Raw genomic sequence first — 20,369 nt, forward strand, 5'->3', positions numbered from 1 at the left:
AATAATTTTATAATATTGAATAGCTTTGCTTCATAATGAAAATGCAATCAGGATTTTGAAGGACAGTGTTGTAATTAGTCACATTTTTATTTGATCTTGCCTGATATAATGTGCCCTTCTGGTATTTCAAATAATTTAATTTCAGTTAAAAGACAAAGATTGCAGAATGATGCTTAGGGGACAAAATATGATATGGGGAAAGAAGCATTCACATTTAGTAGGTGACAGTGTCCTTTAAAGTGGTATCCTGTAGTGTTGCTCTCAAAATTTAAATTTTTTTTTTGGTGTAGACTAAATTTCATGTTAAGTCTAATTTTGGTGTTGCATCTGTTGACGGCCTGTTTTTTTTTTCCTGAGTGATGCTGCAGTGGAAAGTACTGACACTGTTTCTAAGATAGAGGAGTGGGTTATGCCAGGGGAGAAATGTTCTGTTCAAAGATGTGGTGGACAGAAAGATGTGGTGCAAATCATTAACTGATGTGACAATAATGACTTTGAAAATGACATACTACTAGTTAATATGAAACTAATTACAAAGAAACTTAAATTTTTTAAATTCTGTATTTTCATTAGTAATGAGGTGAGAAAATTAACAGAATTAAAAATAAATTGCTAAATGTTCCTTTTGAGAAAGTTAACTCTTCTGGCTTCTTTTTCCTGCACTTATTTATTTTATTTTTAATTTATGGAATAAAACATATTTCCATAACACAGTATAATAAAAAAGATGATTACAGATGAAACTGCAGATCTATTATATATAACCTTAAGAATGTTTAACTATATTGTATATAGAACTTTAAAAATTGTTTATACTTTCAATTAATACTTCAGCACAATTCTATTTCAAATGGATTGTCTCAATCACTTTATCTAAACTTTACTTACTCCATCTTATAAGAATTCTTCCCATTGAGAGGAAAGAATTAGATTCATATCCTACTTCTGATAATGAACTTGTTGTGTGAATTAGGTCGTGTGACTTGATCTTAATTTCCTTATCTCTAAAATAGAGATGATAATAATGATTATGGTGGTGATAGTGATGATGATACCTGTAGCGTTTACCTCACGGGGTTTTGAGAGACTCATATAAGATAGTGTATCTCAGTCATTTTGTAAATCTTTAGGAACCCTATATATGGGGTAATCCAAAAGTCTCAGTGTGGGGTTCAGGTTTCCTGATGTTTTTAATATAGTTTTAAGCTATGAAAACAGTTTAAGTGCAATTAAGCTATTAAAAGCTTAAAGCTGTGCTGAGATTTGGGGACACCCTGAAATAAATGTCAATTATTATAAAATGAAGAGATTGAACTAGATGATCTATGAGGTTACCAGATCATAGATCCTAGAAATCACACAGTCTAAAATCTCTAGTACCTGCCAGCTGGTTCTTTGATACACACTATCTACATACACCTTTCCTTTCTTTAGAGATCTAGTATTTTAGCTTCATTTTCTTCATGAAGTATAGGTTAATTACAAAGAGAAGGGATTAAGACTAATAGGTAGTTTCTCCTCCCTAAAATTGAAATTCTAACTTTCCTAAACTAAAATAATTTACATTGATTTTTTCTTCCTACATCATGTATTTATTATATACATAAGGTGTTCCAAAAGTCTTGATGTTTTTAAAAGCTTAGAGCATTGTGTGTGTGTGTGTGTGTGTGTGTGTGTGTGTGTGTGTGTGTGTGTGTATACTTGGCTCTTTTATATCTCAGTTAAAAAAAATAAAATTTAGTGGGATCATGGTGAAAAACAAACAAACAAACCCTAAATTAGGGGCTTTCCCCAGAAAATTAGACTGTCTGCCTGAGTGTGGTTTTGTTGATATATTCTTCCTGATTGATTGTGTAGGTCTGATGCCCGTCTTCACAGGGACGACAAAGATATCTGCTTTAGCAAAACGTTAAACTCCTGCAAAGTGCCCCAGATTCGCTATGCCAGTGTGGAGAGACTTCTGGAGAGGTTGACAGACTTGCGTTTTCTCAGTATTGACTTTCTCAACACTTTTCTGCATACTTACCGTATCTTCACCACAGCAGCCGTTGTCCTGGAGAAGCTGTCAGACATATACAAGAGACCTTTCACATCCATCCCTGTCAGGTACACTTAAGAGTTTTGTGTTGTGATTATCCTTCAAGCCACAAGAGAAAGTGGAAGGGTGGGGGCTTAATAGATATTGCTTACTGGAGGTTGCTTAGAGTTCCTACTCCAGAGGTCTGAGGTCTCAAGGTTACCTATTAGTTCCATGTGTTTGTTTGGGAGTTAAATACTTTTTTTATGTCTTCTTGTCTCCTAAAGGCAACTAGCAGGTACAGTGGATAGACCACTAGGCCTGAAGTTGGAACATCTGATATCAAATCTGGCATTGGACACTAGCTATGTAATCTTGGAGAAGTCACTTAATCCCTGCCTCAGTTTCCTCATCTGTAAAATAGGGATAATAGTAGTACCTGCCTCCCAGAGTTATTATGAAGATGAAATGAATTATTTGTAAAGTGCTTAGAAAGTTCCTAGCATTATATAAATGCTATATAAAGTGGTATGTAAATATAAGCTATTATTATTACTTATTAATATTTCTGGGCATTTCCTTAGATAGAATCTGCAGAGTTTTCATGAAGGTTTTTTGGGAAATGGATAGTTCTTGGATGGGATTTGAAAACTATGAAACCTAAGTGTAGTAATTTTGTATCATAGCTTTCATATGGAGAGTAAACGCTCGAGTAACATTCAGGAAATCCATTTTTAACTTGGTTACAACTTGCTTTGACTTTCAGGTCTTTGGAATTGTTTTTTGCTACCAGTCAGAACAATCGGAGTGAACACTTAGCAGATGGAAAGTCACCACATCTTTGTCGAAAATTTTCTTCTCCACCCCCATTGGCTGTGTCCAGAACTTCTTCCCCTGTCAGAGCCAGAAAGCTGTCGTTGACTTCCCCCCTGAACTCAAAAATTGGAGCTCTCGACCTATCTGCTTCTTCCACAACCAGCAGTCCAACCTCAACTTATAGCCCTGCTACATCCCCACCACCCCACACTGGTAAAGTACCATTGGATCTTAGCAGAGGCCCTTCTTCTCCAGAACAAAGCCCTGGATCTCTAGAAGAGAATTTAAATAACCCCCGCATGGATCTGTGTAACAAGCTAAGACGAAATATTCGAAGAGGTATTACTCAGCTGCCACATGTCCTGAACAGCACTAGTCAATTATTCTCCTTCCCTTTTGGAACCCTATGCCCATCCTCCATAGTTTTCCTACTTCTGCACAGAAGGAATACAATGGCTATATAGGAATAAAGAATCCTGAAGTCCTCATTTGATCTTCATGGGAGGGGAGTAAGATGTAAATAGGGCAAATTCTCCCCATACCCGATTTAAGTTAGTGGATTTTTTCTTAAAAAAGATATTTTTTGAATGATCTAATTTGAATGAGCTAAGGAAGAGGCTGTAGACCTTGTCATATTTTTCTTTTTTGATGGCTTCTCCTCTCTTTCCACCTTATAACATCAGGTACTATTTCTAGGTTCTAAACTCTTAAGACTAGCCCTTCTTAAGTTCTGAATTTGCTTTTGGGGAGAGTTTAAAGCCCAATGGTGAAATTCCATATAAATTTAGAGATGCAGGGAGGAAAATTCTTAAATTTTTGCCTGAATTTTTCTCCTCTAAAACATTCTTTGTTGTTTGTCTTTATGAAAAAACTAACTATATGATATTGGGGAAATCTCTCTGGGTGTCTGTTTTCTCATCTGAAAAATGAGCAAATTGATGAGATGATCTTTCTAGTCCTCTCTAGCTCTAAATTTCTGTGTTTATAGATTATCACAAACTACATTTTTTTTACTATAATAGATAAATAATTAAAATTGGATAAGAAATTAAATGAAGTATCCAGATTGAAAGTGGTTGCATTCTAATAAAAGCTCATTCCTCTTTTTGCTTCCCCCTTCATTCCACCACTCAAGTCCTACACTTTCTAGTTCAGATAATTTAAATAAACTCCCCATTGAGATGCTTAATGGAGTTTTAACTAAAGCAGTTGTCATTGTCAAAAGTAATATATTGTTTAACATAAAATCCTTTAAAATGACAAGTTAGCAACTCAGGAGGAGGAGTGGGGGAGGCTAATTAAAAATCCATTAATGAACAATAAGCCTGAGCTATGTGATGATGAACTCTTTTCTGGTGACGAGGGGCTGGATCATGACTTGACAAATGCCTGCAGAAACCCATCATCATCAGGAGGGCTTTAGGAACTTTGTTGGTAGGAGGGCAAGACTAAGACAAGCTATAGATTATCTTAAAGTTCTCCTTTAGTATTGGATAACCAAACAGAATGGGAAGTTCTTTTCAGCTCTTAAATTTATTAAGTTCAAAAGGAGGAGTGATTGTTATCACCCCTTGTCTTGTTAGACAATGACCTCAGCAGCTTGTACTATTTGAGTTGGGGATATTTGGGGAATGCCAGACATCATCAGTCCTTTTCCCAGAGCTTACTAGCTTCTTGACTGAAGATGCTAAATTTATGTATTGTATCCTAGATCCCACCCCTTGCAGCTAACATTTTTTTTTTGACTGGTGAAGACTGATGTGTTCATTTAAAGAGGTTTATCTTGGTTTTCTATGAGAATCGCATTGTCCTTAGTCAACATTATCAAGAACCTCAGATTACTGTTCTAAGCAGAATTCCCACTCGTTTAATCTTCTGATTTTTTTCTAGGTAGAAATATTAGATTATTATCATTTCCCACACAAGCGATCTTTCGTCCTCTTCATTCTATCTCCACTTCCAGGGCTACATTTTAATTTGATATAGCCATATCATCAACTCATTTTTTTGAATTGAAAAACAAAAGAAGAATAGCAACAAAACCAAAATTATCACAACAATTTAGCCACTGTATTTATTCTTCCTCCTTGCTTCTTGTTTTAGAATGATTGTTTAGATAGTCTAGTACTAATTATCCCTTTCCTGCTTCATTTTGCTGAATTGCCTATGAAACCGTTTTTAGTCTTTCCTTTAGAACTGTCCAGTCTTGTCATGGAGCTGTTTCATGATGGGTCGCCCAAGCTCTTCAGTGATGGGTCATCAAGGTTTCTGGGCTGTAGTCATGAATCAGAGGAAATTATGACTTCTTAAATTAACAGAAATCAGTTCTAGACTAGACCTCAGGTCCTGGGACAAGATATGAAATAGGTCTAGGGGTCAGATATGCAGCTGGTAGACCACTTTGCTCCATTACATTTCCAAGTAATGTGAGAACCAAATTAAAATGTACCTGGGAAAATAAAATACAATAAAATGTAGATAATGTTCACATGTGGTTTCTTAAGTCAACATACTACCCACAGGAATACTTAGTATGGGTTAGTTCCCCCTCAATTCTCCTGTTTCTGAGTTTGACACCATCAGTGTAGACTAAAAGAGACCTGGGTAAATTTCTAGATAGGTATACCTTTAAGTGATACCTCAGTCATTTTTATGCCAAGTCTAAAAGGAGACATAATTAGTAGGAAGAACATTTATTAGGTCTTTACAATGTTGATCCCTCACAGCCTGGAATGAAAAAAGGTGAAGGTGAAGGAGTAAAGAATGTAGAAACCTAGAGGACTTCCATTGATTCGCAAAAGAGAAGACTACTGATATTATTTTTTTTCCCTGTATCAAATTGAATGCATATTTTCTAAGTGCTAAGTATTGAGAAGGCTCATGATTTTAAAAGGGCAATTGATTAAAAAAAAGTAGCAATAATTGATATAGGACCTAAGATAAATTAAGTGGATTTAATTGTAATTCTTTGTTTATCTCCCTCAGATATGCAGTGAAGTTCTAGGGCTTGAAGAATGGCAGCTCTGTTATAAAGAATGGCTACTGTCCATAAGCAAAAGTTGTATTGTTTTGTTTTGTTTTTGGCAGACAGGTTATAACCTTTATCTTTTAGTTATCATCTACTTCCCTAGGTGCCTTGCTTCTTATACAATTCTGATCTAATGAGGTGATTACACCTTCCAATAAATCAAGTAGCAACAGCCCATCCATGCTGTCTCATTTGTAGGATTTTTATCTGTGTTCTCTTGTAAATTATCCTGTAGTAGCTTTTTTTGTCTTTAATTTTTTTCTCCGCTTTGGTATAGATTTTGATCTTTACCTTATTTTGTCAACCAAAACACAAATTCAGAAATGACTCAATTTCATTCACTGCCAGTCATAATGCAGTCAATTTTAATTTTTGTGATATTGTTCAGTGGTTTCAAGTCTATTCTGCAAAAAAAAAGCATTCATTATATCCAGATAAGAAGCTTCTGAGTAGACTAAGTATTTGGTCTCTTTGACTTCATTTCTGGCATATTTTGCTGTCTTTCTAAGATGAATAAAATCTTTACTTTCTAAAAATATGTGAGAAAAAACTGTTATTATCAACCTGTCAGCATATAGAATTTGGCACATCTGGATCCAAGAAAGGGAAATAGAGGGGTGGGGAAGTGCAGAGAGATTAGTGTCTGACAGGGCAAGAAAGATGAAAATCTTTGTGACCCATTGCATCTTGCTAAAATATTTCAGTTTTGATTTGACAAGTAAATTGTCTGTGACTGTTTTAGAATTTGAGAATTATTTAGGGCAAGTAAGCGACATTGCATTTTTTTTGTATGCCCCATTTAAATCTGAAGCCAAGGACGCTTCTAATTTGAGTCTCCTAAACTATAGACTTTTGTAGAAACCTTTGCAATAGCAGTTAAGAACTTCTTTCTCTGAATTGGACTCTGTATGCTTTACATAGCACCCTCCTGTGCTGATACTAAACATAACTGATGAGCTATTCTGCAACAAGAGTATATACATTTCCTGTTTTTCCTTTGAAGAAGTACCAGAAACACTTGACTTGCATTACACCTGCTTCATATTTAAGAAAACATACTGGGGCCAAAAATTTCCTATACTGCCATGTAAATGAATAAAAACACTTAATAACTGCTTAGTATATACTAGGCATTGTACTAAATGCTGGAAAAATGAATACAAATAAACAAAACTGTCCTTTCCTTCAAAATACTTTTATTCTTAAGGGGCAGCTAGATAGTGCCATAGTGTACTAGAAAGGAGTCAGGAAGACTCATTTTCTGAGTTCAAGTTTGGCCTCAGATACTTACTAGTTATATAACCCTGGACAATTCACTTAACCCCATTTGCCTCAGTTTCCTCATTTGTAAAATGAGTTGGAAAAGGAAATGGCAAAGCACTCTAGCATCTTTGCCAAGAAAACGCCAGAAGAGATTACAAAAAGTTGGGAACAACTAAACCACTGAATATTCTTAAAGAAGATACTGGCTAAGATTAGATGAAAGCTCACCAATCAGAGGACAGGACCCCAAGGGTAGCTAGTTTTAGAGCGAATGCAGAGTGCAGACAGCAAGCCCAGGATCTGGGGAAAGATAAGATGATAACTTCTGGCTTTTAGTTTTTTCTGACAAAACTATCTTAATTCACTGCTGTTAGAAAAATGCTAGCTAAAATAGCCTTCTGTCCAATTTTCCCACTAAAAGCATGTCATCCTCACAAATATTTTCAGTACTGGCATCTAGACGTGAATGGAAGTATTCTTTGAAATGCAGAAACTTCCCTAAAATAGAGATTAAAACACTTTTGAAAATGCTTTTCAAAATTCCATCAGGCAACATTAATTTGATCCATGTCTCTCTTCCCCAAATTTGTGTGAATTGCATCTATGTTAATACTGCTACCCCATTTAGTCACTTCTATCTTGTTCTTTTGCAACTCAGTACTCTTAAATACCATTATCATCTATCTCTTCTTTAAAGGCCAATGGAGCAGGTCCCTAGATAACGCCCCCCCCCCAAAAAAAAAGGAATAGAAAGAAACAGAGGATATTACATTTCTTCAAGGCTTATTACCTATGTCTGTATTTAGACCTCTATTCTGTGCCCTATTACTCCTTTTTTGTATACATTGAATTGGTAATCTCTTTTAATGTTTATTAGAGTAAGTCCTGCTCATGGCCTGAAGGAGAATACTTCTAATGTTTTGCACATATTTGTCCCACTATTCTCTAGAATCTCAGTTAAATAACTGATAGCAGAGCACCTAGGAAGGCTATTTGTTTGCATAGCCCTTCCTTGTGGTTCATATACCACCTCCAGAATTCTCCAGCAATGGATATTTTGGGACTAAGGACCACAGGGAGAGCCTGTGTGAAGAAGTCTTGGATTCTTCCCAATGTTTGTGGAGTATGAGGTAACACATGCTTCTCTAGGCAGAGCTACTTTCACATGGAACTTGATCAGAGTAGACAAGCCTCATGGAAATGTCTTTTTCTTTACTATTCCAGAGATGAAATTCTTTTCTGTTGTGTTCTTACAGTAGTTTTCCTTTCATTTTAGAGTCTATTTCAATGGAGTCCAGTTCTGACTCATTAGAAAGTTTTTTGTTTTGATGCAATTGCTGATTAATGATTTTTCTCTCTCTCCTCAAGTGGATGAATGGTATGAATCAAATTAAGAACATAGATTTAGTATTTTCTTCATTCTTTTCATAGCAGATGCCTTGCATTACAGAATTTGAAGGCACTATTTAGAAAATAATAAATCTGACAGCTAAGCATTTATTTTGGGGTTGTTCCCTAGCTGCATCTTGCATATTTGCCAATTTTATTGTAATTATGTCATTCAAGTCAAGGAGTCTAAAAATTTCTCCTCCCAGCCCTTTTGTATCTAACAAGAGGGAAAATGCGGTTTCATTTCCTGAAAGTGTAGAAATGGTTTACATGAAGTTTTGAAGGCTCATGGAAAGCTTGTTGAATGTGAATCTTAGGATTGGAATGTCTGGGCCATCCGTGGTCTCTGCCAGAGGAATAGGTTGACTTTAAATGGTTTTGCTGACATACTGCTGAAAAATGGACACTAAGTTTTTTACTAGTAAAAGTCTTTGTAAGATCTGAATAAAAAAAAAAAAAAGAAATCTAGTGGTTTGAAATTGCTTAAACTCCTTGTTGCTCAGGAAAAAGAACTAAGGTGAAATGATATGAATGAAGTTTCAGTTTTGCCTGATTAAGCTAGAGGTCTAGGTGTAGAGAGCATAATGGACCATCAAAACTATCATCTTTTCCTTGTGCTGTTAACTCCCCTCAAAAGAAAAACAGAATTGTCCCAAATTCCTCTGTGAGCCTTGTTCAGATTCCTTCAGCGCTCCCTAATGACCTGTGACCCCAAATCATAAGGGTAAGCTACCCTAGACTAAGTCTTCTTAATGTGTAGTATAACTTTTAGAAATATATAATTGCATTATAGTATAATTAGTTTCTTAGATAATTCTATTTATTTTATTTTATGCATCCAAAAGCATTATTTTGAGAAGGGAGCAATACATTTCACCACATGGGTCCGTGGCCATAGTGGGATTGAAAGTTCAGACAGAAAAACATCTTATTTTTCAGGTTAATCATACTTCTGTTCTAGAATATTTCTTCCTTCCTCTTACCTCCTCCCCCTCCTTTTCTGATAACATACACTTTTTAAAAAGGTTTAGGGTACTGGAAAACACTGGGGGTGGAAGGCTTCCAAAGGAGAGAGGCTTGTGGACCTTAATGTTCATACCTAAAAGATTCTCACAAATTTAGGCTGCCTTCCTGATCTAAAGAGATCCTAAGGCTATCCTGAGTCCCTGAGGTCTGAGCAGAGATACCTCATGGTCTGGCAGTCTCATTTATTACTCTATATTGCTATAACTCATTGACATGATTTTATTCCATTTTCCTGAATAATTAAGAACTGGCTATTCTTGATATTTTGAAACCATGACCATATAATGAGATAGAATGAGTAAGTAAATGAGTGCCAGTAAGTTCTGAATCTGAATCTTAGGTCTGAGTAATAAAAGTTGCTTACCTTTAGTAGCATTTACTTTCTTCCCCCCACCCCAAAATAAAAATAAAGTCTCCTCAGGGAGAAGTGATTTGACTTGTGTCAAAGCATTGTGAAACTGTAGATTAATTAATATGTGGTGCTAATATAGTATAATGAGCTTTTTCTAATGCAATGCATGCTGTTGTCAGGAAAAACATAGAAACTTTGCCTGCATATTAAAATTTATGCTATTTTAAAGCAGCAGTTCTAGAAACAGTGTCTGGGGATCGAACAGTATCTGAAAGTACTCCAGCCGTGGACATAGCTGAACTTTCACCATGCCGATCACCTTCGACTCCTCGACATTTAAGATACCGTCCATCTGGAGGTAAGGCCCTATTGACAGTTTTTTAAATGTAAAAATGCAATTTTTTGGCCTCCTTTCTCTGTATCTTCAAATCCCTGGACCAACAATTTAAAAAAAATGACACTTAACTTGATTCTATTCATAAATCTTCTATGGCATAGAACAGGGATTCTTAAATTTTTTCCACTTGTGATCCCTTTTCCCTCAAGAAATTTTTACATGACTCTGGGTATATAAGTATATAAAATACCCAATCAAACATTTACTGATAATAAATAATAATTTCATGACCCCCCACATTCAATTATGTGACTGTCATATGGGGGTCGTTACCTACATTTTAAGAAACTTTGACAAAAGGGGCAGCTAGATGACACAGTGGATAGAGCACTTGGCTGGATTTAGGAGGACCTGAGTTCAAATATGATCTTAGACACTTAATACTTAGTAGCTGTGTGATCTTGGGCAAGTCACTTAACCCTAATTGCCTCACTAAATAACAACAATAATAATAATAATAAGCTCCAGAAAAAAAGAAGAAACTTTGGCATAGAATATATTAGTGATGGCCACAATCACCTGTATAGAACTGAAAATTTAGAGATACCATTTATATGGTCATGGTGAAAAATATTGTAATTGAAGTGAAATTATTAGAGTAAAAGGCAAAAATCCTTGCATTATTTTTTCATTGTCCAAATACTTAAAAATATTAGTTGTTTTTGAATTTTTTTCTCAAGCCAATTATATAAAATAAGAAGAGAAAATAATTCAACTGTAAAACCAAATTCACCCCAAGTAACTTAAAAAAAAACCATCAATACTTTTATGACACTCTTATACTTCAAATGAATTTGTTGTACAGCAGATGTTGGCAAGTGGAATACAATTAGGAAAGGGGAGGATTTTCAGATTGTGACTTTGAGGCCAAAAAATCTCTCACTGAAAAAAGTCAGTAGAAAGACTACTGGATTTGGAGTCAGGGAGTCTTTAATATTTATGTGAACTTATATAAGCTTCAAAAACTTTTTTGTTTTTAGTATCCTCTATAAAATAAAAGGATTGAGCTAGATTACCACTAATGCTCCTTCTAATAATCTAGATCCCAGATTAGAGCAAAACCAAAGGGGTTACATTAATGGACTATTGCTTTGCAGTTGTGGGCCTCAGATTCATGGTCAAGTATAGATCACCTTGGGTGGGTTTGAATCACTATGGTGGCTATAGATGGCCCATTTTTGGAGGACCTTGTGACCTTCAGAATCTTCAGTTTCACAGATATCTGGGTAGGGAACTAGTTTGGAGGCCCCTGGTTAAGCTTTAATGCTAGCAAATCTCTTTACTTTATTCTTACCAGGAGCAGTCCTGATTCAAATTTAACGATGTGAACCTGGGTTTTAAATGTACCATATTTAAATGTATTCCAGTTAAAGAAGCAGAAACAGTAACTCACATTACTAAGAAAATCTTGTTTATAAATTGTCTGAGACCAATTTTAGGCATCATTATTGTTGTTGAGTCATTTTTCAGTAGTGTCTGACTCTTTGTGTCCTAATTTGAGGTTTTCTTGGCAAAGACATTACAATCGTTCACTATTTCCTTCTCATTTTATAAATGAGAAAACTGAAATAAACAGGATTAAGTGACTGGTCTAGGGTCACAGCTAGTATGTATCTAAAGTCAGATTTAAACTCAGGAAAATGGGTCTTCCTGAAAATAGGCCTGGCTTGCCTCCCTTCACTATATTTTTGTTTCCCAACTATAACTAAGAAGAAATATAATAGTTTAAAAAAAATCTCAGGTTTCCATGACTATGATCACTTGTGAAATGTTTCTTATCAAAGTCAGTTTTAAAAGGGAAATATCATAAAGTTTTATCACAAAATATATATACAACACTATAACTTAAAGACTGAAATGTATATGAGAGAGTATGTGATTCATCTTGCCTTCAAAAAGGACTGTGTTTAGCTTGTTTCTATTTTTAAAAGATGCACAGAGGAGGAGATATTATAGTATGAGCTTATTAATTGTTTTTTGATTGAACTGGCAATGATACAAAATTATAGGCTCTTCTTAAGATTGTCCTCTTGTCCATTTTTTTCCACCATCTAGTAGCAGATGCTTTCTAAATAAGTGACTTTTTTTGATAAGGCAGCAGCCATGCCAGAAAAACTAAAGACATTACACATGTAAAATTGTAAATATTTGAAACTAGATTTATTGGAATAAATTTTAGAGACATAATCAGCCATTTCTTAGTTTCATGGCAAAATACATAGTTATTTTCAATTAGGAGCATATTTCATCAGTTTGACAGGAGTCTCTGCCTTCAGATCTACAGAGAACCTACCAGTGTAAGTTTTAATAGTTGGGATATTGTCATTCAGTGGGTTCAGCCATGTCTAACTCTTTGTGTCCCCACTTGAGGTTTCTTGGGAAAAATACTGGAATGGTTTGCCATTTTCTTTTTCAACTCATTTTATAGATGACAAACTGAAGGAAACAGGGTTAAGTGATTTGCTCAGGGCCATACAGCTAGTAAATGTCTGAAGCCACATTTGAACTCAGGAAGATCTTTCTGATTCCAGACTGCAATGAGATACAAAAACAAATAGTCCAAATGGGAACTTCCTATTAGCCTTTCCTTACATACAGAAGAAACAATGACCTTGGCTAGCTATAATATTTCTAACAATTTTTCTTGTTTCTAGGTTTTGTTTTGGACTTAGGATTTTAACTGGCACGGAAACACAATGTCTATATTCTCCATTCCCAAATGGAGGAGGGGTAGATAAAAAAGCCTCCCATTACATATGGGCTGATGTTCAATCTCTGCTTCAAAGTGTATGTTTTTCCCAGAATATAGACAACCTATCTCACCCTGACTTTCTCTTTTCTTTTTAAACTCATAGGACAGGCAGCTGATAATACCCACTGCTCTGTTTCCCCTGCCTCTGCTTTTGCTATTGCAACAGCTGCTGCGGGACATGGGAGTCCACCAGGTGAGTGCCAAGGAGGAGCTGCCCAACATAGAGCGGTCTTGGGAAGTTGGAAAGTTAAAGGAAAGAGTTTTCCTCTTCTCATGTTTAGTTTGTTCCTAGATTACACCTTTAGTCTCAGCAGCTGAACTCCTGAGAATGTGTTTTTATTTTAATTGAGTGAAGCACAGAAGACAGATGCAAAGTAGGTGGGAAGAAGGTGATATTTTTGTGTGATGGAGAGGAGTGAGGTACCTTTGGTTCTAGTGGAGTCACAGTACTTTAGTAGAGCATTCATTTAATGTTCAGGGTGAGTAAGAAGAGCTTAGGCAAAATATAAAATAATAAATAAATAAAATAAAATATAAAGTTGGATTTTTATGATAGACTGCAGGAAAAATATGAACATTACAATTTGGAGTGTAAAATGATTAATGTTTTATTTGATATCTGCAAAGGAAAAGCTATATTGAAGGGAGGAAAAAATACCTATAGCTGGTTTTGGCCCAAGAAACCTTCTTCATATATTAACTTAACAAATTCAAATCACAATAGTGGAAATTTAGATACTGGCTTATGTAAGTTTAAAAATTAGACAATTTTCAGTTAAAATAACAGAGTTCATTTTCACAAGCCTTTGATTTTCTATATTTGACACCCATTAGAAGCTAATAGGTATTACCTGTGTACATTTCCCCCAAATTAAACAGGAATAGAAAGATTTTTCTGATGAATATGGGCCACTGTAGTGTTTATGTAAATTCTTTTGGAATTGAAGAGATTAGAGTTTGACTAAATTCATTTTCATGATCACTTAACTATATGGATTTCATATAGAAAAACAGAACAAAGACTTTTTTTAATGAACTCTGTATTTCTCAAACTTATTTTCCTAAATAACCAAAATAACGCAGCTTATAGTGTTATTGATGCACTAAGAATCAAATTAATTTGTCATAACATTTATTATTTTCCTTTCATTTTACCATTCAATAAAAAAGAAAAGACTTCATTAAATAATAATAGAATCTTTGTTATACTCATAGAATAGCTATTTAGACATTGTGAATGACTGAGGATTTCTTTTTGCCTTCCGTACTCATAAACCATCTTGTCATAAAAAAACAAATCAGACCTGAGAACTTCCTTAAATAGTTTATTCTTTGAGAATCAACAATATTCAGCAGTTGTTAATTTTTGGCTTAATTGAGGTGAAAGTGATTTCATCTACTGAGGGGATATACTGAGGTATAAGAAGTTTTTCCCCATCAAATTCTGGAACATAAAGGATTGAACTTCAAAACTTTGATATAAAACTGATTTAAAATTTTCACAAATTGAATGAGCATATTAGACCCCTATGATATTGCTTTTGTTTTTTTGAAGATCAGAGTAAAAGTAACTCTACCTTGCCTCTGCCTTAATTCAGACTTTTCTTTACTTTTGCATATCCCCCACTTTGAAATACCACCTCTCTCCAAATCACATGGATTCTTAAATATCCATTTGTCATGCCATCTTGCCATGTTATATAAATGGCTGTGATAACTGACCAGTTATCAATTATGAAAAGAGTTCATTGGTGTTAGGAAGCAAAGATCTGGAACCCAGATGAAATAATCACTGAAAGAAAAGCAAGGAATGGTGGGGAGGCAAAGTAAATTAAAAAAAATATATTGATGTTAAAAGTTCATTGAATGTTAAAAGTTAGAGAAAAGAAGATTTCCTGCCAATAGTTCTCTGGGACATAGAGACTCAGGCAATTAGGGTTTGGAAAGGACCCCTTTGCTTGGCCCAATTGGGATAAGGAGAGAAGGGCAATCATAGTTTTGAAAAAGAGCTGAGAAGCCTATCATACTGGGCTGTCAGTGTTAGTCCTCTGCTCTTCCAAAATTGATTTCTTTTTTCTTTTTTGTAACCAAAATACAATAAACTAATTAATTGTAATTGCTTCCTAAAAAATTTGGATTACTGATATCTCAGCCAGTAGTCAACTTCCACCTAAGTTAATACAAAACTTGATGGAATTAGATATCTATGAGTCATTAAAGGAGTTACTGATTACTACAGATTGTGTGGCCTAGCAGAAAGCTTCTAGGAGCCACAAAACATAATCTTTTCAGATATTTGTGTTAACTCTTCTTCATTTCCCACTATCTAATCATTTTAGTTCACATTTAAAAATACCTCAACAATCCAGAATTCAAATCTCAACTTTATCTTTATTAGCACTGTGATCTCTGAAAAATCATTTAAACTCTGAGCCTCAGTTACTTCATTTCTATAATCATAATTGTACTACCTACCTCCATAGTATTGTTATGAGTATTAAGTGAAATACTGCACACTGACTATTTTATAAACTTTTGTAGCTGTTATATTTTAACAAATTATGAACCTTCAAGGATCAGGTCCCTATTAAAACATCTGTCTCCTTAGCATGGAATCAAAGTAAAGGTCATAAAATAATTAAAAAGTAAAAATTTTTTGGATTAAGCTGAATTCAGTGTGTGAATAGGAAAATGAGAGGAAAAAAATAATTGCTTAGAGAGAACAGAAATGGTAGGTTTTCTGTTGGCTTTTTATCCAGAAATATCAGGTAATTTTATGTTTTTTTTTCCTCAGGTAGATCTTGGGATGAGCTGGGCTTAGAGACAAAACATTAAGCGCATATGTATATGTATTTTGTGAAGTCCATCTCTATTGAGGCAGAAAAACAGTTGGCCAAAAAATGGTTGGTCAGACACTTTGGCCTTACTTTATGAACATATTAGGACTCATCTAATATAGAAAGTGGTTATTAAATCAGTTAGAAAAAAACAGATCTAATATTAATTATTTTAATTACCAAAAATATATCTGACTTGGATATGTTATGAATGATAATAAAACATACTGGTAAGAATATTGATCTTGGAGTCAGAAGAGCTTGATTTGAATACTAATGATAGGTTGCCAAAAATAAAACCACCTCCCAGAACTTTCCCTAAAATCCTAAGAAGAGATAGTAGCCCCTCTCTGGGGACCCAGATTGTGAATACAAGTGGGGGTTGGTGCATGTCCTCTATGTGTAGGTAGGATCATTGAAACAGTCTAAAAATGAACAGAGAACAGATTAAAGGACAGAAGGAAACACAGATGAAGTAGGATAGCTTAAAGTTATATACTTAAAGGGAAAAGCAAGCTTGTGCTCTGAGATTCTGTTTCCCACACAATCCTCTGTATTTTACTTTGTATGTAAGATTTATTTTGTTTTTTCTTAACTTTAAAAAATTAAAATCAAAATTAAAAAAAAATCTCATTGTTTTTTAATCTAAAATTAATCATCTCATCTACCACTCTCATTTTACAAATCAATAACCTGAGGCCCCATAGAATACTTTTTCTATATAACACTGCATCTTATCTCTTTTGGTAATTCCTTGAGTGAATTGTGTGTGTGTGTGTGTGTGTGTGTGTGTGTGTGTGTGTGTGTGTATTTGTAGAGTGCATCCTCTAGGGCTAGCTCAACTCCCACCTGTTTCCAGATAATTTGGATCCCCAGAGAGGTTTTTTATGAGAAGCCCTGATGTCTGGAAAGAGGAGGTAGTTTTCAAGTAGGATAATTAACAAGTTCCCCCCAAATCTACTTCCCCTACATATATCCCACCATGATTATCAGTTACTCTCAGTTATCCAAATTTAACTTTTTTTAAAAGGAATATTTGTTAAGATGGCATAGAAAGAACAGGTGGTACTAAACATTTCCCCAAAAGTCTGTTTTGTATTTGTGCACTGGTACATAAAGAATCCAGGGAAAATGGGCTCAATATTAAATAGAACATTTGGTAAAGACTCAGTGGTATGCTAGTAAATATTTGAAACCAGCTTTTTGAAAAAAATGTATACATGATACACTTTTAGGTTTAATTTGCATTATTAACATTTTCTCTATCACTTTGTTAAATCTAGACCCAAAAAATGCAAAACAAAACAAACAGTAAATCAAGTTTTTACTTGTACCATCTGATTATTTCCAAAGTGTAAATCAAGCAGTTTGGAGCTGGCTCCAGAATTCCCTTACAAAGGGGTAACTCATAGCTCCTGATCATTAGAAATCCCTTTCTTCTCCCTGGAGGAGTGAACTTAAATTTCCCTTTGGTCATATTGGAGCTTTCTGCTAAACTCTTTGTAGAGTCTTGAAGCTCCCTTTCCCCAGTATGTCTAATTTGTTCTTCACTGGTTATAGACATTGCTACCAGTCATTGTTGTTCCAGAGAATCTGTGAGAACACCAATTGAAAAGTCAAAATCCTCCAGCTCTCTAAAGTTCTTGAAGTTTTTCTCCAGTCAAGGTCCAGGGAGCAGACTAAGTTGTTCTCTTCCTTCCCAGCAGCTCCCCAGAGTTGAACACTTTTCAGAGACTTTGCTGGAGGATTTGTCACCAAATAATAAGGTGATTAGGTTCTAAACCGATTTGCTATTTTATGTTAATCGTATAGGGCATGGATAAATAAAATTTTGGGGGCTGTAATGGCTTCAATAAAAGGAAACTTAGGGATTTAAATCAAGCTAACATGGGTTCTCACTTTTGATACTGGGGTTCTGAATACTTCAAATCCCACAGGACATAGCCAGATTTCCTTATCCAGTATGAACAAACTTTCTGTACAATGGCGCTTCATGTTAGATAACTTTCAAGAGCTTTTAAATTAATCACATCCAGTTTAAAGCCTTTGAGTTATTGATTCAATAGAATCAATTCAATAGAATTCAATGATTCAATAGAAATATCTAGATCTTATTCACACCAACTTCACATCTCTGTTTTGTTGACTCCATGGAAGTATTGTTGCTGACAGAAGTATGAGAGTATAGCATCTTGTCAGTTTTTTTAAATGGTGTAATCTAATGTAATTGATTGATTCAGTAGATACATCCACCCTTGCAAATTCTTAATTATAAAGACAGATGTTATTCCAGAATGTATGTAAAAACTTATCACCACAATTTAAAATAAAACCTCTAATGTTCTGATTAATAGATCTATTTTCTCTTGTCTCTAAACAATAAGAATTGTGCTGCCCCAGATTTTCTGTGAGTGTATTTGAGAATTACTCTCCCATTATGTGACTCTAGAATTTTCATATTGATTTTTAATCACTGGTTTCTTTTAGTTAGTTCAAAACCAGAGGGACAATGAAAAATTTTCACCTGGGAGGAAGTGTATGGTTGGCTCATCATATGACTAATATTGCCCTGGAGATTGTTAATTTAGCTTTTTCCAGCTGATTCCTTCAGAGTTAAACAACAAAAAGGGACTATTTGCTCCATTTAAAAAAATGATGGTTTAAGTTTCTTGAGATTTAGATATCATCCAGTCTATTTTCATCATTTTTAATTTATTGACTTCATTAGCATTAAGTCTATGTGAACTACTCTAAAGACAGAACTCTTGAAAATTAAGAAATGTGACTATTTTGACTTTGTAACGCTTATTCCTTGTCCAAAGACTGTAAACCTCACTATTGAAATCTTATTTCAGGCATCTTGAGATTAATGTATGGGCTAGCTTTTTGTCATTTTCCATTTTGTCTACACCTTTTTATTCAATTTCACATAAAGTTCATTAGTTACCCCGACTCCAGTCTGATGTCAATGTGCCCCACCCTAGGCTCCCTTTCTCTTCAAATTAAGCTTTTTTTTCTTGCCTTCCAGCATTGTCTTTCTCCATGCTTGGGCACAGACTCAAGTCTGATCCTCTGTTCGGGTAGGGCAACGTGTAAGGGAGTACACGAAGTACAAAGATACAAAGAGAACAAACAGAAGTGTAACACTTAGAAGTTCACTTGTGTAGTAAAGCTGCACAAACAGTGCTGCCAGTCTTTTTTATAATTGATTATAAATGATATGTGATTATGATTATTTTAATTGAATATGGCTAGTTATTATTTTTATTAGTGATTATGGATATGTCTTAGGTCAGATTCTTGTTAGCAATGTTCATTGTTTTGTGGAGGAGTTAGATCTATGATTTCATCACTCCCGCCATCAATTCATTTAAGCAGTATGTCAAATGGTAGTTAGGTGGCTCAGCAGATAGAGCTCCAGGCTTGGATTAGGAACACCTGAGTTCTAATATGGTCTCAGATGCTTACTAGCTGGGTGACTTTAGGCAAGTCACTTAAGCCTGTTTGCCTCAGTTTCCTCAGCTGTAAAATAAGCTGAAGAAGGAAATGATAAATTATTCTAGTATCTTTGCCGAGAAAAACCCCAATTTGGGGTCATGAAGAGTCATATATAATTGAACAACATCGACAACAAATTTATAGTGTTAGCAAATTGCCTGGTATGATAAAAAGTTAAACTAGCTGCTGTGATAAGAAATGCATTGCTAGTAATTCAGAGGTAAATCATGAACCCAGGTTTTCTTACTTCAAGGACAGTCACCTTTGATCCATGATACCATTTCGCCTCTTTAAGGTGATTATTCACCTATTTTAAACCACTATGCATAATTTAAGTCATTTATCTATTCTGAGTTTATATCTGGTCATTGCTTTCTTTGCTTCCATGGGAGAAAAAATTAATTCCCTACATTACTGTGTTTAACAGCCTAGGTTAGAAAACACCTGGGGGTGAGTGAACTTCCCGGGGCTCCCTGCCTTGGAACAGCTGTCCTAGTAGCCCAGGTTGGGCTGAAACTACAGAATCAAGCATTTGGATAAATCATTAATAGTGAGAGAGGCTACTGGCCATCAAGGGAAGGAAAAATCAGAATTATAGGTAAAAAATAGCACTGAGATCCAGAGGAAGAGTCAAGAGTTGGTCTTAGCCATCAAATAGTTGTGATATGAGACATGAGTAAAGTTCTAATTGAAAAAGCAGGAATTATATAAACAAAGTTATATTCCTGAGGACATACAGTGGAGTACAAAAGAAAGTCCCTTGGATTAAGCTTTGAAGCCTCTGTTTCTAGTCTTCACTGTGATGTGCTTAACCTTGCTAATTCTCAGTTTCCTCTTTTCTGTAAAGTGAGGGAGCTGCTGCTGTAGTTTAGTAGTGTCAAACTCAAATAAAAATTAATCCCTGCAGGCAGTATATTGACTTGGGAAACCACAAATTAACATTATATTTGTTGTATTATTTTTATTTATTTTGGTAAACATTTTAACTGATTTG

General features: G+C 34.9%; 1 protein-coding gene across 5 annotated transcripts in view; it reads left to right on the plus strand.

Moving 5' to 3' along the window:
* The window catches only part of RASGRF2 (Ras protein specific guanine nucleotide releasing factor 2), a 310,740-nt gene that overhangs the window by 160,722 nt on the left and 129,649 nt on the right, over window positions 1-20,369 (plus strand). For 2 of the 5 annotated variants that reach the window (XM_012541399.2, XM_031967039.1), the window contains 4 exons: window positions 1,858-2,106; window positions 2,784-3,172; window positions 10,121-10,249; window positions 13,144-13,233. In XM_012541399.2, coding sequence (XP_012396853.2) covers window positions 1,858-2,106; window positions 2,784-3,172; window positions 10,121-10,249; window positions 13,144-13,233 — 857 coding nt within the window. The remainder of the gene's footprint in view (window positions 1-1,857; window positions 2,107-2,783; window positions 3,173-10,120; window positions 10,250-13,143; window positions 13,234-20,369) is intronic. The other 3 variants (XM_003759876.2, XM_031967027.1, XM_003759877.2) reach the window with 3 other exon arrangements.

The sequence above is a fragment of the Sarcophilus harrisii genome, chromosome 1, assembly GCF_902635505.1.
Source record: "Sarcophilus harrisii chromosome 1, mSarHar1.11, whole genome shotgun sequence".
NCBI classification, from domain to species: Eukaryota; Metazoa; Chordata; class Mammalia; order Dasyuromorphia; family Dasyuridae; genus Sarcophilus; species Sarcophilus harrisii.